Consider the following 18,212-nt stretch of genomic DNA (forward strand, 5'->3'; position numbering starts at 1 on the left):
ATTAAAATATTTTAAAAGAAAAGTTCAGAAAAAGAAGATTCTGGGGGCCCCAAAAACTCTTTTAAGGAGAATCTTTAAATAACTTGAGAGGTAATCTGAATGGCTTGTGTCTCCCAACATTAACCAAAGGTCAGTTTTCCAATGCAGATTCACAGAAACCCCAGTGAGCTACACCAGCACTCAAGGTCTATCCTCTAAGCACGGGCAAGTAGCTTACCTCTCAGTTCACCTGCTTGTCTTTGCTTGCGTATCTTGTGCACATGTAAACTAAAAACGGTTAGTTAAAAATGAACATGTCACCCCAGAGAACATTTAACATTTTTTTGAATGTTGCTTAAATGTGGCTTAGACCATTCTTTTTCTTGCTAACAATAATGTATACCTCACACTCAAAAAGCTTATTCACAAGTTGCAGGAATACAATTCTCTATTAGTTTCTATGCCTAGTGTTTTAAAAGATCTGAAAAAAACAAAGTCCATCATAACCAGGGCTTTCCTTATTTAAGGCAAAAATTGCACGTGCCACTTTTTTAGGTTTTGTGTAATTTGTATACTAATATTTAGGCTCCTGATATAGCAAGGAATCGCAATTAGGTCCAATTTGTAGCTGTCACTCTGGAAAGAAAGCCCTTGGGTCTGTGCTGCGTTATGTAACCACACCAACTTACGTAACAAACCCATCCTGCCCCTTAACAGGCATTAAGAAATGAGTTGGGTTTTGTTCTGGAGATTGTTCGCTTTTAATTGGACCTTACTCTACATGTTCTTCTGAGATCATTTACAGAAACGTGTCCCTTGAATTTTTAGATTTCTTGAAGGCCACATCAAGGGTATGGAGCTCTTCCCTCCCACACACACTTGCCACAATAACCCTGCTTACTCTATTCGGCCAACAAGGACCGTTATTTTTTCTCTTTTCACAATGCCTTTCCATTATCATCATTGACCCATATCTTTTACATTATGAAAAGGCAAGGACAAAAACCACAACACACTGCCCAGACTGTAACGGAGAAGCCAAAACAATAATTCTTACCTGAAGAGCTTGAATTGTCGACCTGACAGACATTGGCTTTTGGTGAATACATACTTGTCACCATGCTACAAAGGAAGCCATGCTCAGACAGGCCTTGTAGGAATATAATTCCTGGAACCTTAGTTACTAAATGCAAGGGAAGAGGTCTGGGCAATACACACATTCACCAAGTGTATTTCCACTTTCCTTCCACACCTACCTTCTGATGCTGAGTGAAAAGGCCAGAGGGTGGACAATGAAGAAATGAGAGCTCCTTCTCTACTCACATCATTCATGAGTTTGATATAGAATTATATCATGCAATTTATATTTTAAATGTAATATAAATATGGTGGGGGTATTAACACTTAAATCTATAATATATTCTTTGGTCACATTATCTCCTTTGTAGAAAAATCAAAATTACTGTATGTTGAATTCACTTAAAGCAGTATGTTTTTGAGACAATCCACTAATAATTGCATAATACCACAACAGTGTCTTGGGTCCAAATCATGGTTACCCAAGCAAGCAAAGAAATCAAGGGAAAGGAACCTTTTCTGGATAATGCCTTTATGGCCTAAAACTTTAATGGCATGAAGTTTAGAACAGAGGTCTGCTATAGATACTATTCAGGTACACTTCCTAAATTCCTGACTCAGTGTGCAAGAGCAGCAGATGAAGCTTGTAGGCCACTACAACTTGCAGCCGCTTTGCCTCTCCAGCCCGAGGCTGTCAGCTTTCTAAACCTAATCTTTTGGAATCTGCCTCATATCCAAAATTCTAAGTAATGAGAGGGCAAGCACAAGAACTCAGAAAAAAAATCTCCAATGTTCAGGACTTTGATTTGTGGTAAATATTCCTAGATTACATAATCAGGTAAACTGAAATGAGAGAAAAAACAGTTTTAAGTCTAAGAGGTACTTGTCATTTCTTTTCCATGGTTGGGTGAATCACAAGGTTTCCAAATGGATTTCCCTAAAAAATCCAAAATGAGGTTTTAATACCATTTTCTTTGGAAAAGAAAAAATATTTACATTGTTCACATTTAAACACATATATATTTGAAAACTGGATTTCAAAGCAAAGGTCCTGAACTTATACTTGCTATATAAAGAGGAGCATGAAAAGGCTGTGTAGAAAAAGAATTGGAGCTTGAATATTTGGGAGGGAGAAAAATTCCACATGCAAGACAGACATCCAAAATGGCTCAACATAATTTATTTTTTTTTTATGTTAAAATGTACAGAGTTCTTTTGAAAGTACTTGCTAGAAAGGGGGGAAAAAGTGATATTACATACAAGGAGAGGAAGGGAGACCAACTGGCCCAGGAGCGCATGACATGGAGAAATACAAAGGCATCTAGGCACCCCTTCCCCTTAGCTTACAAGTCACCATGAACAAAGTACAAAGAGGTTACAAAACAGGAAAAGCAAATATAAACAGACAGGAATAGACTTAGTTAGCTTCATTTGTACATGCGGCTTTTAGAGGCATCTGGAGCTCTATTCACACACTCTAGAGATCTCTTTAAAGAGAATTTTTATCTTTCTTAAAATAGTTTTTAATATTCTACAACAAAGATAAAAAATTTTAAAGATGGAATGAAATGAAAAAGCTCTTATTTTAAAAGGCATCAAAGTCACTAACAGTGAGTTTTTAAATTTCTTTTTTAGAAGATTACCCAAGTTATTTTGCTAAAAATACATTTTTTTAAAACAGAAGTGAAAAAATGACAGGTACCAATATTACTGTGTTGGATAATTTCTTTTATAATATAGAAAAGAACATTTTCTCTACAATAGTTCTAGTCACAAAAAGGCTTGTGGAAAAAGGGAGCTGCCCGATTGAATGTTTTTTTTTTTTTAAAGAAACAAACAAAACCAAACACAATCGCAAACCAACAGAAACTGAATTCACGGCCCTCGTTTCAAAAGCTTCTCCTTCTGCCTTGACCCACCCTCCTCCCAATATACTTCCCTCCCTACCCGCCCCACCCCCACCCCAACCAGGAAGCAATGACATAGCTGAAGATGTAGGGAGAGGGCAGAACAGTGCACTTTCTACATAGATGATTGAAAACTGGAATAGTATATACAGAGAAACTGGGTCCTACACAGCCTTGCACATGCTCAGAATTGATAGCGGTAAGATGTGGAATTCTGCCTTTTTCTACCTAACACATTAATTGAGAAAGTCAATTAAAGTGTATTAAAAAAACCAACAAACCTGTGCATTTGAAAAATTTAATGCCTAATTAGTACTTCAAAAATTTACCTATATAAAATGTACAAATAAAGGAGAGAATTTAATGCTTACAGGTATTCCTTTAAGCAGTACTTCCCCCTTTTGGATATTTGACTGCACATACCAAGTGGTATAATAGTTTCCATCTTCTAATGATGGAATATATATATATATATTTTTACCTATCCCTGGAGCAAGTAACAGGAAGAGAATGGGCAAACTGGCTGCACAAGAGAAAAGAGAATGGAACTGGGAACAACATAGGAGCCTGCTAAAACCCTGCTGTCCAGATTTGCCCTACTATGCTGGTGGTTGGTTTATCCCTCTTCTGTTTAGCCACTCACAGGTGAGCGGCTAGTGCACTGATTCACAGGGGATGAACTCAGGGTCTCAAAAGACAAATGAAGACTAGAGGTATGTATCATTTAAGTAGCTATAAAACTCACACCATGATTTCCCTTACGACACAAATTCTGTGTCATCTCTTCCAACATAAACAGTGTCAAAGGTTTGTCAGGTATTTTCAAATCACTGAAACAGTCATCCACCAACACTGTAAGAATGTAAGAGGCTAACCACTGGGGACTGTTGTTTGAGTTGAATCAGAGTCAAAGGCTCAGGAATCAAGACCCTTAGCATCTCAAAGTACATACTAAAAACAAGAGGCTGCTTGGAATAGGGCAGTATGGCTGACTCACCAGGTGGTAAAAAACAAGAGGTTAATTTCCTCTTTTTGATTGTTAATTGACCATCTCTATTCCTCCAAGGCTAAATTAGGGTTGCAAACAGCTTTCCTCTGAGATTCTGCTGTTAATTGAGACTTACAGTATTTGAGTGTCTCTGAGTGCTGAGTGGGAATAGTAAAAAAAATTATATTACACTTGATTTAAGAAAGACAAACATTTCAATGAAGTCCATCAAAAAAGAAACATTTCGGGGGAAAGGTTTCAAGAGGGGTGTGTGTGTGTGTGTGTGTGTGTGTGTGTAGGGAGTGGAGGGGATTTTAAAAGGAGAAGCATTTTCCTGCCTCGCTTTATTAATAATAATAATAATATTAACAATAATAATAAGTTTAAGGAGCTTGGGTTGTTCTCCATGTCCCCATCCGAGTCTCCCATAAGTGCCTCCTCCTGGAATGAAGTAGGAAATGAAAGGTTGGGTTCGGAGGAGAGGGTCTGGTTAACCCTCGAGATGTATATATAACATTTAAAAATGACAACACTGGGAGCTGCAAACAGTGAGGGGAAACATACATCTTCAAATAAAATAAAGATATTTCACTTTTACACAAATTCTGTCCATGTGGTGTATAAAGAAAGTAAGGCTCTTTTTAATTATGAAAAGATTTTTGTGCATGTTTCCCCTATCCCCAAATCCATTTGTAGATGAGTTCTATTGTAAAATGTTCAAGATTATGAAGAAAACCAAACCCCAGAACAAAATGAACCCCCCAAAAAGAAGACCAGGTTTTCTAAAAAATAAAATAAACCAAAGAAAAATTCCTCTAAATCTACAGCAATATTTTAACTGGAAAAAAGGTCCATTTTTCTCTGGTTTGTCAGTATAAAAGGTTCCTTTATTTATATATATTTAAGTTTTTAATTGCAAGTTTATCTTGCTCATCTTCTCATGTAAGGTCCATTGAGTGACTGCTTGGGCACACCAGCAGCATTCATGTAGCTGTGATGGGAGGGGCCAGTGTACATCATGTTTCCATGAGGGTTTGGCTGCATAGGCTGCTGGGTATAGGCCTGGCTCCCCATCATCCCCATCTGCATCTGCATAGGATACTGTGCTGTCTGGTTCATGTAGGCAGGGTTACTATGGTAACTGCTGTTCATCATGGGCTGTGTCATTCGATAGCTGTTCATGGCATTCAAGGTGTTCATATTCATGGAATTGACATTATAGGTAGGGGTTGGCATTAAATTAACCCCCATGTTCATGCCACGCTGAACAGCCAATGCACGCGGGCCAGCCTGCATGGCAACCGCTGGTGGGCTGCGGCCATACAGCTGCTGCTGGTGAGCAGCTGCAGAGGGCAGTGGTGCAGATTTGGAGCGGATGGAAATGTGTCCCTTGACTGGCATTTGCCCTTGCAACCTCTGAGTATGAGGAATGCCAATGTTGGTAGCAGACATGTTGCACTGTAGCAGAGGTGACGTGAGGTTCATGGTGGTAGACGCCAAGTTTGGGGGTGGCGTCATGGTGGCTTGTGCTTGAGGGGTCCCAGCTAATGGATGAGATGGAGCTAGCTGGGCCAGTCCTGTATTAGACAAAGAAACACTGGTTGCATAGGAAGTCACAGCAGGAGAATGGCTATAAGGCATGGCATGAGGGTCCATAATGGTGTTAGTCAGCTGCTGCAACTTGGCTAAACTGAAGGTGGCTGACGGTTGAGAGTAGCTGCCGGCACCAAAATCCCCTGGAATCCTCTCATAGATACTGATGTTCCCAGTGCTTCCAGATTCTGGTATCTCCATGATCATAGGTGCTGGAGTGAAACTGTTATTCATACTACACTGTGACAGGGGTGGCTGCTGTTGAGGTGGGGGTGGGGGTTGAGGCTGCTGGGGCTGAGGTGGTGGTGGTGGCTGCTGCTGTGGCTGCTGCTGCTGCTGCTGCTGGGGTGGTGGAGGTTGAGGTGCTGGTTGCTGCTGCTGCTGTTGCTGCTGCTGCTGCTGCGGTGGTGGTGGCTGCTGCTGGTTACTGGGAGGCCGCTCCACCACACAACTCTGAGGTGACTTGATGTTGCAGTTGGCAGCAGGCTGGACATTGTTCTGCTGCATCATGCTGCAGCTGTTGCCCATGTTTGCCATTTGCTGAGTGACAACACAACTGTTCTGAGTGAGGCTGCTGGAGGATGATAACCCACCATAGGAGCAGCTGCTCTGGGAAGAGTTATTCCCACAAATGCTGCCACCCATTGTGGAATCATAACTGCTAGGGTTCTCATAGTTTTCTGTGGTGCTCTCAATGCTGCCCAGATCACTGAAGCCACTGTCCACCACCTGCTGAGAATGGTCTGATACAGAAGGCACATCCATCATGGGGCTGGTCTCCATGTTCTGCATAGAGGGTGCGGACAGGGATCCTTGTTCTGGGCTGATCTGGGTGTAACCACTTTCAAGGGCAGGCACATTGGGACTGCTGACTGAACGCACTGACTGGCTGGGATGAGACTGAACAGAAGATATTGGACTATTATGTTCTGAAGTATGACAGTCTTCAACCATTGACATCTGAGGGTCTTCATCAGCCTGGGTGTAACTCTGCAGTGTCTGACAAGCTGCAAGCGTCTCTTCACAGTCCTGGTAGGCGCCCTCATGTTCATTGCTTTCTTCTTGAGTCAAAGACTGCACTGCTTGCACAGTTTCCAGATCCAGTTCACTATGGGGAATCTCATCTTCCTCTTTTAACTCAATTAATTCTTCTTTAGAGTTTGAATCTTCTTCATGATCATCCTCAGACCCTGGCATATGCTCTGATACCACAGATGTTTCATGGGAAGTCTGTTCCTCTTCGGAATCTGGTTCTGTTTCATCTTTATTCTTTATATTCTCCCTACTGCTCTGCATACTCGTATCTAAAAAAGACTCCTGACCACCAGGATCCTCCTTTACGTCGTCTCTAATGGGCTGCTCCTCTAGTTCTTTTTTCTTTGTAGATTCTAGATGACCGTCATCTTCATCATCTGCATCGTGGTCTTCATTCTGGTTTGTCTCTGCAGCCACTTCCTCCTCTTCCTCTTGCTCCTGTTCTTCCAGTTCTTGTTGCTCTTCCTCGGACTGCCTCTGTTCTTCTGAGACACGGGGTTTCTCCTCTTCCTCCTCTACCTCGGGTTCTTTCATGTCCATCTCAGGGCTGTTGCTGCTATCCCCTGGAGAAGCTGCTCTAACCTCACTGCCAGTGGTATCTCCTTCATCTCCCTCTTCAAGCTCTTCTGCTTCCACGTGCATCTCCTCTTCCTCCTTCCTTTCTTCAGTCAAAGGCAAGTCTTCCTTTGATTCAACAGTTTCTTCATTCTCTTGAATTTTGAGTTTACGTCCAGGTTTAGGAATGGGTACAATGGGCTCAATAATGCGTTCTTGAGTAGAAATGGGTATGATTTCCCGATTCAACTTAAATCCTGGTTTGCGACCAGGTCTTTTCTTCCAGTGGATTGGTTTGCGACTCTTCCCTTTGGGCCATCCCTTTTTCTTTTTCATAGGTGTGGATGTATCTGGCTCATGTGGAGAATCCTTCACATCACATTTTCTCAAGACAGGTACTGGCTTTAGGATAGGAGTGTCTGTACAGGAGGAATAAAAAATACAAATACAAATAGGTTATAAGATCTTATATTTTCCAATGCCCTTTTCTGAGACCAGCATGTACAACAGAAATAATTTCATTAATCAACACAAACTCTTGATTATCTTCATTTTCAAGTTAAGAATCTAAAGAAGAAACCTAATTAGTGACATCTTCTAAAGTCACAAGGAAAACTGGCAGAACAGTAAAAGAATGCTGGTCAACATTCTATTACCATCCACTAATTAAAACCAGCTCAAGTTTATCATTGCCAACTGTATATCTTGGGAAAGTTCCTCTAATATTCAGTTTTATCACCTATAAAATGAAGATTAGCTTTATAAAGATGCAAATACTAAGTAGTTATTACAACTACTTTAGACAAGTTGTCTTCATTGCATAAGTTATAAATGAGCTGACATCTTTTTTTTTAATCCTCACCTGAGGACATGTTTTCATTGATTTTAGAGAGAGAGAAGCAAAGGGGGGAGGGGGGGAGGGAGGGAGATCAATGGGTTGCCTTCTGCAAGGGCCCTGACCAGCAACCTAGGTTAAGTGCCCCAACCGGAGACTGAACCCGCCGCAACACTTTGGTGTACAGGACAATGCTCCAACCAACTGAGCCACCCAGTCGGGGCTTTTTTTCTGATTGCAATTTATATTCTCTGGTGGTATTATTTTCCACAAAATCATTACTTCAGGTAATTTCATGAACCAATTACTCCAGGTCATGACTGAGCAATCCCACAAAATAAATGTCAATCAATGTTGTGTTTGTATGGGAACAGCTGCAAGACATTTAGTCCTAGACAAATACTGACCTCAAGAAAAAGCTGAAGCACCAATGACAATGGTTTATTAAAAATAAATTTTATTTTAGCATTATTTTCTCCCCAACTAATTTTTTTTCTTTTTAAAAATTATAGTGAAATATGCATAGCATTAAAGTCATCATCTTAACACTTTTGGTGTGGCATTAAATACATTCACATTTTCAATTAATTTTTAAAGGGAAGAAAACCAAGGTAAGAACAGGATTGGGGGGCACTAAAAGGGTATAGTTAGTAATAACTTGAAAATAAACAGAGAAAATTTGTCCAATGCAACGGAAACTTAGAAGATACTATTTCAGTTTATAATGATACAAGTTAGAATTTTACTAACGTGCCAAATTTTAGAAATAAATTTTTAGTTTCCTACTTATTATGTATCTCAAAATATAATAAAACTCTGGAAAATCATTTCCAGTAAAGCAAAGAATTCAGTCATCGTATCACTTTATTAAAAGTATTTATTGTATAAACATATGAGAATGGAAATCATGAAAGTTATCCACTAGATTTGAAACTGAGTGAATTTATTTTTAAAAGAATAAAAAGCTCAACTAGTTAATACATAAAAGCTGTATGTTTATACATATGTACAATTAGATTCCTTCAGTTTGACCCCACACAAGGTAAACACTACAGAGGTATGCAGCATGATACCCTGGCAAAAACTGAGGCAAGGATGCAAATGACTAGTGTGTGACCCAGCTCATATATGGGCCCCCGTTTCTTCATTTCTAAAGAGAAAATGACAAGGGTATTTTAAAAGTAAATCTCTGATGTTTAGCTATGCCATAAAATTTAACCTATTTTGAAGTACTGTACCAGTTTTATTCAAAATTTACTACTAATTGAGTAAGACACTTAGGGAGATGATTCAGGAAGGATTCCTGAACAGACAGGAAGCAAGTCCAATTTATGTGAATCTGATCTTTTTTAAGAAACATCTTCTTAGCATTTATTAACTATTTATTGAGTACCTATATTAAGCACTCAGTATACTACAATAAGCAACACAGACTAAATCTATAGAGCACACATTCTAGTAAAGCATTATTACTTAAATATCTTTCTGATGCTGTCTAGTCCGCCTGTTAACTAAAGCAGGGGTGGGGAACATCCCGGCCCACGGGCATATATGACTCGAGGAATCGTTTGGTCTGGCCCTGCCAAGGCAACCACAGGAAGGACTCGAAATTAGATAAATCTAGGAGCTTTGTTCATAGCTAATTTTTAACTTAATAATTTTGCATTGCCTGCAAATGATGTTATAAATACCCAAATGGCCCTTGTTAGAACAAAAGTTCCCCACCCGGATCTTAAGCTTCAGATAATGGACAAAAAAGGATTAAGCAGAAAAAGAATTTTCTGCAAAAACAAAAACAGGTCTCAGATTGAAGGGGAAACTAGAAAAGAGCACTTTAAAAGGACAGAGGACTAAATAAGGGTGAGTACACTTGATACAACCTTTTAGAGATTACCAAGTCATCCTTCAGTGGCTTAGTAGGCTGTGTTCATTTTCTCAGCCTTTTAATTGAAGGGTTTATAGCTTTCACTGCTGTATCTCTAAAGACAATAAAACTACAAGAAGTGAAAGTCCTGCAAAACATACCATCAGCATCATCTGACTCTTCGTCATCATCGTCATCTTCATCTTTAGACTTCCTCTTAGAAGAGGATCGACACCTGAGAACGTCCTGTGAGGACAGCCGACGGAAGTACCCTCTGGGGAAGAGCTCATTTTCGTCCTCTTCCTCCTCCTCTTCATCAATCTCAAACGTGGGTTCCAATCTTGGCATCGGCCTCTCGGAGTCAGAGTCTTCAAAAGGTTCATCTAAGACTTCTGTCGTCTCAGAAATAGTTTCTGTGACTACACTGCTATTGTGGTGTTTGCGCTTTCGAACTCTCCTTCTTCGGTGAAGAATCGTTTTCTATTTAAAAGAGAAAGAATTTTATTAACAGTAATGAACACTATCATTTCTACTAATAATATGATTAATAGTTTTTAAACCTAATAGAATTAGCACATATAAAATGAGGATGCTGTTTACCAAAATATATTTAAAAATTTTTTTAAATATTTTATTGATTTTAGAGAGAGGGGAAGGGAGAGGGAAAGAGAGAAAGAAACATTGTTGTGAGAGGGAAACATTGATTAGCTGCCTCCTGCATGCCCCCTATTGGGCAGGGATTGAGCCCACAACCTGGGCATGTACCCTGACTAGAAATTGAACCGGCAACCTTTTGGTGCAAGGGCAGGGCTCAAAATACATTTTAAATATTTCAAAATACTAAGATACATACAGTATCTTACTATACATAATGTATCAGAGGTACACAGATGTTAGATAACTGAATACAACTTTGTAAAACAACAGGCAGGCATGTCCAAGAACAGATATTATAATTCCCTTATTAATAGTTCAGTTAAACTAAGCAACCTAGGGAGTTGTCTATTTCAATACTAAAATGACACATAGGCTAGTCCTTTAACTTCTCTTTTCCTCAAGAGAAAAAAGGAATAAGTACTTTCTGTTTGTCTCATAGCTCTACCATGAAGGTCAGCAGAACTATCAGTGAAGCTGTATGCCATCTTCATGAGCTATCCATAGACTTATATTGGAATACAGAAATATGGAGCTGATAGGAATTTACTTGATGTTAGTAAAGCATTTCAAAAGTAATAAAATAGACCTGTTATTGGAATTTGGCACATTATGCACAATTTTGTACTAGAGTTGATCTAATACCTTAAATCACACAACAGCACAAAACAAAGATGAGGCACCAGGAAACGGCCTAAGCCAATTCCCGCACCTACAGAGGTCAGAAAGGTTACAGGACTTAAGGTCACACATGCAGTCAGTGTAGAAATGGTTGTAAAATACAGTCTCTGACTCCCAGTCAACTGCATTTCTTCAAGAACTTCAAAAGTACTTTGTAACATGATCTCACTGCCTATTATAATATTCCTTTTTTACACAAATAGCATAATTTTATTTTATGAATAGGCAATACAAGCCTAGGATGGCAAAGATATATTCTTCATGGTCACATAACAAATAGTATAGTTAGTCAAGTTCACTTTTTATCCACTTCAAATTTACTAATCCTAGTTAAGAATACAATTTTCAAATTAGATTTAACATGCTTTGCTCTTTGGAGAAATAATCGATTGGGGCATGAAATATACAAGTTGGAACATCTTTTAGTACCAAAAAGTAAGGAAGTACTAAAAACAAAACAAATAAAAAACTTTGCAATGATGAGGGCATGAATGTTAAAGGGATACAGGAATAAAACTGAAAGAGCTCCTAATGTCCAAAGATAGAAGAATTTGAGTGACAAATAAAGTAATAGTACTGGATTATAACCCAAAGTATAAAGTAAGTATCTGTGAGTCCACAGCAATATAAATAAATGCTTAAATAAATAGATGGAGAAGAGATAAATATTCCAAGCAGAATTCTAAATAAACACAGGTATTCTGCTCTTAAGGAGTATTACTCCCCATAACTTAAGTGTGTGGGCTGTGGACAGAGACTTCCTTCCAAAGAATACAGGGCAGAAAAGGGAAAAAAGGAGTACCTTTACAGTAGAGGAGGGGTGAAGAGAGAGAGAGAAAAACATGGATGTGAGAGAGACACATTGATTGGTTGCCTCCCACACGCGCCCCAAACTATAACTGAGGTACTTGGCTGGAATCGAACCTGGGACCCTTCAGTCCACAGGCCAATGCTCTAACCTTGCAGCCAAACCAACAAGGGCGAAAAAATATTTTTAAAACAAGGTTAAGACAAACTACTGGAGGAGTGAAGGGGAGAGAGAGAAGGGAGGTGCGAGTACAGGGAAAATAGTACCACTCAAGGTAAGATGAATGGCTTTGCTCTGAGCACCTCAATATACATCCACTTTCCATGGAACTATGTAAAGTTTCCTCTTCTTTTCTAATATAATCATTCCTAATTTATACATATTTTTAAAATATCTTAAAAACCTCTAAGTCATGATTTAAACATCAAACAGCAAGCTGAAAAACAGTCTGTCAGCCCTTAAATACGGTTATGACTTCTAAGCTAATTACCATGAACCACAGAACTCATATATACATTTCAAATAGTCACTGGGAACAATATACTGAGGTTTAAAGTTTAAAAAATAAACACACTAGGCCCGGCTAGTGTGGTTCAGCGGTTGAGCATCGACCTATGATCACAGAGATTGCGGTTTGATTCCCAGTGAGGGCACATGCCAAGGTCAAAGGTTCAACCCCCAGTAGGGGACGTGCAGGAAGCAGCCAATCAATGACTCTCTCATCACTGATGTTTCTATCTCTCTCTCTCACCCTCTCCCTTCCTCTCTCTGAAATCAAAGACATATTTTTAAAAAATAACACACTAAGAAACTTCTATATTTACTCTTTCAGAACTCTAGGACAGAACAACTATATCCAATAAGCTACAACTGGAGGAAGAAAGGACATCAAAGAAATTCTTCACCTTTCGCTTCAATGTGGGCTTTGTAAGAATTGGTGGCGAGTTGGACCGAGGACTTTCTGGCTCCTCTTCCTCCTCACTACTCTCACTGAAGCCCCTGAGGAGAGCCCTATCACCATCACTATAGCGACGGGACAGTCTATCATTGCCTTCCGATAGCCTGCACTTCAGAGCCTCAGGGTTTTTCTTTAGCTGTCCTCGCCACAGCTCAATTCCTTCACTTAGTCTTCTTTTGGGAATGTTTGGCTTCCCATCCTGGCTTGGCTGCTCCTTAGAGGCTGCCAACTGTTCCTCACTTTCAGTGTACTGTTCTTGGGAGGTTTCTGATTTTTCTTCACATTCTCCATACTGTTCCTGAGGAGTTGATGTCTCTTCAAGGAGCAGTTTAGAATCTTTATCACCAAAACGTTCCTGGGTTTTTTTGTTCTTCCTCCCACAGCGGCCTCTCCGAGATGGCTGATTATTTGCAGGAAGACTTTCACGGGAAAGGACCTGTTTATTCAAACGTGTAGAATTGGCTGGTGCTGTAACTTCTGGTTTCTTTTCACTTTCTATTGAAGAATAAGAATCTTGTTCTTTGTTCTCCCGAGATGCAGACTTTCCCACCTGATTTTAGAAAACAAAACCATTATGGTTAATTTTTCAGTCTTACCTGGTTATATCTCCTATTCTGATCTTTTAAATACAAAGATAAGAAAACAGAGCTTTAAAAAAGAAAATGATTATTTAATAGCTAACATGAATATTTCTTATGTGTCAGACACTGTTTTAATGCATTAAAGGTATTTAATCTTCACAATAATTGTATAAAGTGTAATTATATGCCCATTTTACAGATTAGGTAACTGAGGCACAAAAAGTTTAAGTAAGTTGCACCAGGTCATACAACAGCAAATGAAGAAGTTGGGATATAAAACCAGGCAATCTGACCCAAGAGCTAGCGCTCTTAGGCCCTATGCAATACTATCTTCAATAAACAAAGTGAATATTATTATTCTTATAAATTTTAAATGAGAGAGTTTATGAAACTTCTCAGAAATAAAAATTTATAAAGAGAGGAGATGGGCTCTGGAGTATGAGCAAGAAAAGGGAGTGTTTGAAAAAAAATGAAAGAAAATTTCTGTAATTATTTTGATTTCTTTCTAGTCTGAATATTTAATTTCATTTTTAAAATTAAATTACATTAAACAGGGGCAGGAATTTGTTTACATTTATCAAAGAAGAACATAGGTTTTTAAAAGATGAAAGAACTGCTTTTAAAAAAAAAGATATGCATCACATGAAGAAAAATATTGAAAAACTAGTCTCTCCCTTTAATGGCTTTAACCCTTTAATGGCTAAATACGTCTGTGTACCTACTGAACTATTTAGTGCTCTCTTAGAAAACATACACGTTTACATTATTCCATAATGTTTTATTTTAAGGAAAATGTATCTTCATTTCATTTTTAACAAGACAAATTTAGATTCAATTCAGATTCCTCAACTACTATATAGCTTAAAATTTAGCTGCTTACTGGTACTCTGATAAGAAATATTTAGTCAGAAGTAACACCTAACAAATTTGAAGGTCTCCCAATGAACCAAGCTTAAAAATATACAAATAAATAAAACCCAGTTTTCCTGAAATTTCTATCCTTAAAATAAACTCTGAAATTCCAATGTGAATTTACTGTATTGGTTTATTTTATTCACCTATCACAGATACTCATGAAAACTCAAAATATATCCTTCTGTCATCAAAAATAGAGACTACCCATGTCCTTACATTTGTCTCTAATTCTCTTTCTTGGCACTGTGGCTCTTCATTTTCTCCTTCCTCAGCCTCCTCTTCTTCTTCCTCTGAGACAACAGAATTGGAGACTATGACAGGAGTCCAGCGCAAACATTCTGGATCTACATCTACAGGTCGCAAATTCAGCTGAAGCTTTGTCATGTGATCCTGAATAAGTTTTTCCCGGCGGATAATCACAAATCTGGAACCAAAGAAAAGTTTATAGCAATCAACAATGTACAAGGAGTACCTAACAATGAATATAGAACTATAATGCCCAGAAACCCCTGGAGATGATGATAAATGCTTCAAAAATAGCAAGCCTGGGAAGCTGAAACACAGAAATATACCATCATAGAAGAGAGCTAAGAAATATGAAGCTATATAAATACTTCACACTCAGCTACAGCAATGGACGAAGTTGTTTTAACCTTTTGTTTTCTCATACTTCCTACCTCTGGAATTTCTGATACTTTCCTGAACTCTAATCTCCTATTCTCCACATTTCTAGCTCAAATGCCTCCTTTCAGGAGAAACATGAGCTCCTTCTTTTGACATATTTCATTTTGTGACACGTTATGTGGAAATAAATCATGAGTATAATTTATGTGACACTGTTTCTAGGGTTGAAGAAGTTACCAATACTAGAAAGAAAAATGATGTCTGAGAATCACAAAGTGTATCATTTATATTAGTTTATGTTCTTCTAGCAATAATTTGGCTGCCTGATCCAAAAGCTTCCACCTAATTATCCTCCAAAGGTATACAAAGGGATGTAATACTCACTGGTCACTACGGAAGTCCAGCATTCTTAGGTGGTGGAGTGTGGAAGTAATGTCTTGAGGACAGATTCCAGTCAACTTACTTAACTTCTTAATGCTGATTTGCTTGTCATTTTGGTGATAAAGGCACTCCAATATTACACTTTTCCAGTAAGCCATGTAGGAAAGACGACCTAGGTCGGATAATGGTTTCTCTGGAGATCCTGCTTGGCCTTCACGCTTTGATAACAAATAACCTAAAGAAACCCCCAAATCATGAATATGTCAGAGAGCCTAAAATAGGCCAATGCCCCAAAATAACAATCCCCTCTTCCACAACCAATCTAACTTTTGTAGGCAATAATAATTACAAAAGTAAATTCCTTCAAGGAAAAACATAAAATTGCAAAATTACTTGAAAACTGCAGGAAGACTACATAATTTGTCTACAATGAAAATTACATTAGTATCACTTGGTCTATACTTAACGTAACTACTGTTAAAATATTCAAACTTAAAAATCAGGACTTCATATTGATGGGCTACATTAGCAAGTTTAAGGCAATAATGTTTTTTATTTAATTACTGTAGTAGAAAACCACCCTTGCATATTTTATTTGGACCACTAGATGGCAACAGCTATATGTAAACTGAACAACACAGAAGAATTACCACAGTATGTAGGTAATCCCATTTAAGATTGTGTTCTCGGAGAGAATTAGATGATAATTTTTCACTTCAACCAAAGCTCTCCTCACAATGACCTATCACTCTAATTCTTGATAAGCAAGAATGTCAACATGAGGGTGTCACTGTGAGTATATCATGGTATTACTTCGTCCTCTTGCCTAGTGTGTGGCTTTCAAGAACAGGGGGAAAAAAGGCATAAATTCTAAAGGAAAGCATAAAAAATGGAGATGACAGAAGAAATAGATTTTTTTGGTCATTAAAGAAAAAATCAGCCTAAGAATGGTAATATGGGAATATACATTACAAAAAAATAAAGACAAATACTATACAGATACAGATTATTTGTACATCTAAAAAAAAAAAAAAAAGACTAACCAGCATAATAAATTATTTCCCCCTAACTGTGTCACTTAATAGCATAACGTGTTCAGTTATGAGTTTCTATTTCAAAGCAATATATCAATATTAAAGGGATAATCTGAATTCTACCCTCTACTACTAATCCAAAATAACCAATTTTATTTCCAGTAAAATATGGTTAGGTGTATAGTCTAAGGCCAACGAGAATAAGCTTCACTGGTCTATATAAGAATTAACTTCTTAACACTGGTGATATAATCATCTGATATTTAGAAGGATTGTCTGTTATCAAAATCCTTAGTTTAAACCACTGTTTCTGATTAAAATATTATTTTTAGTAGTACCTGAGAAACTATTCCCTCAAATATCACTATTTTATAATTAATATAAAATTTACTGCAAACATGTATTTACTTTCTAAGCAAGATTATCAATGTGTAAAATGAAATTCAAGTTCTACAATGACCTTTTTAGAACCATTAGCTTTCAATACTTAATTCAGATTAAATTATTTACTGTATCATTTAATTTTAAGATTTTTAAAGGTGCATCCCATAATTTTAACCACTAGGTAGAGAGCCTATAACTAAAAAATGATGCACATATTTTGGGTAACAAAAATAGGACAGGTGCTGTCCTATTAGTATTTATTAATACTAATTTAAGTAGTTATACAATGTCCTAATATTGTTGTGAGTTAGAGTTACTAAATAAAACTAAGTTCCACTGTAACTTAACAGTTGCAAATTAAGGTATTTGCTATCACATAGGAGTTGGTGCTTAATATTAGCTATTTAAAAATATTTAATGTACAACCAACAGAAAAAAAATTCATGACTAAGTTGTTTTTTCCTCAGTTTCCTCATTTTTTTGGTTTGTTTTTGTTTAAAATATTACAGATGTCCCTTTTTCTCCCCAATGACCAATTCCACCCCATCCCACCCCCCAACTTTAAGTTTTAAAGTTCCATACAGCAATATGACAACCAATAAATCTTTTATCTGCAAATCTTTAAAATATTATACACAGCATGGCTGGTGAGGCTCAGCAGCTGAGCATCAACCTATGGTCCAGGAAATCGAGGTTTGATTCTCGGTCAGGGCATATGCCCTGGTTGTGGGCTCAACCCCCAGCGGGGGGGCATGCGAGAGGCAGCCAATCAATGACTCTGTCATCACTGATGTTTCTCTCTCTCTCCCTCCCCCTTCCTCTCTCTGAAATCAATAAAAATATATTTTAAAAATAAAATAAAATACACATGTATGTGCACACATACACACACAAACACAGACATGGTCCATAGGAAGAGATAACAAGAAATTATGTTATAATACTTACTAAAATCGATGAGAAACCTGCCGTAGCCCTTACGCTGGTATTGGGGAAGAATCATTATACAGGAAACGTTGTATTTCTGTTGGCAGTGCTTTTCCTGGTGGAGAAAATAGAAGCCAAGTTTTAAAACAACAAGCTGATAGGACTGAACAGTAATGCTAATTATTAAGAAACAAACACTAACAGTCAAAACCACAGCCCTGGTCCTTTGGGAATAACAATGCACATCAAGAAAAAAATACCCCACTGGGAGGAGATAGGACAATATTAAGTCATTGCCATTACCCACAAAGCAACTATCCCAGGAGAATAAAATTATAAAATAAACTGATGCCATCCAACACCATCTGCAACTCAAAAACAAGTATGTCAATGCCTAAGATGAGCAGAGGAATCTGAGTCCCAATCACTTTG

The 18,212-nt window shown here is 37.9% G+C and overlaps 1 protein-coding gene across 3 annotated transcripts in view; it reads right to left on the reverse strand.

Annotated features, from left to right (window-relative positions):
* Positions 1-2,214: 2,214 nt before the first annotated feature.
* Positions 2,215-18,212, reverse strand: part of KAT6A (lysine acetyltransferase 6A) — a 103,461-nt gene continuing 87,463 nt past the window's right edge. For all 3 annotated transcript variants that reach the window (XM_087814191.1, XM_087814190.1, XM_016195617.2), the window contains exons 12-17: positions 17,802-17,895; positions 15,439-15,670; positions 14,647-14,854; positions 12,882-13,484; positions 9,995-10,313; positions 2,215-7,553 (exon numbers count right to left, since the gene is read on the reverse strand). In XM_087814191.1, the coding sequence (XP_087670317.1) occupies positions 4,882-7,553; positions 9,995-10,313; positions 12,882-13,484; positions 14,647-14,854; positions 15,439-15,670; positions 17,802-17,895 (4,128 nt within the window). In that variant the 3' untranslated portion in view covers positions 2,215-4,881. The remainder of the gene's footprint in view (positions 7,554-9,994; positions 10,314-12,881; positions 13,485-14,646; positions 14,855-15,438; positions 15,671-17,801; positions 17,896-18,212) is intronic.

Source organism: Miniopterus natalensis, chromosome 2, assembly GCF_054644295.1.
Source record: "Miniopterus natalensis isolate mMinNat1 chromosome 2, mMinNat1.hap1, whole genome shotgun sequence".
NCBI lineage: Eukaryota > Metazoa > Chordata > Mammalia > Chiroptera > Miniopteridae > Miniopterus > Miniopterus natalensis.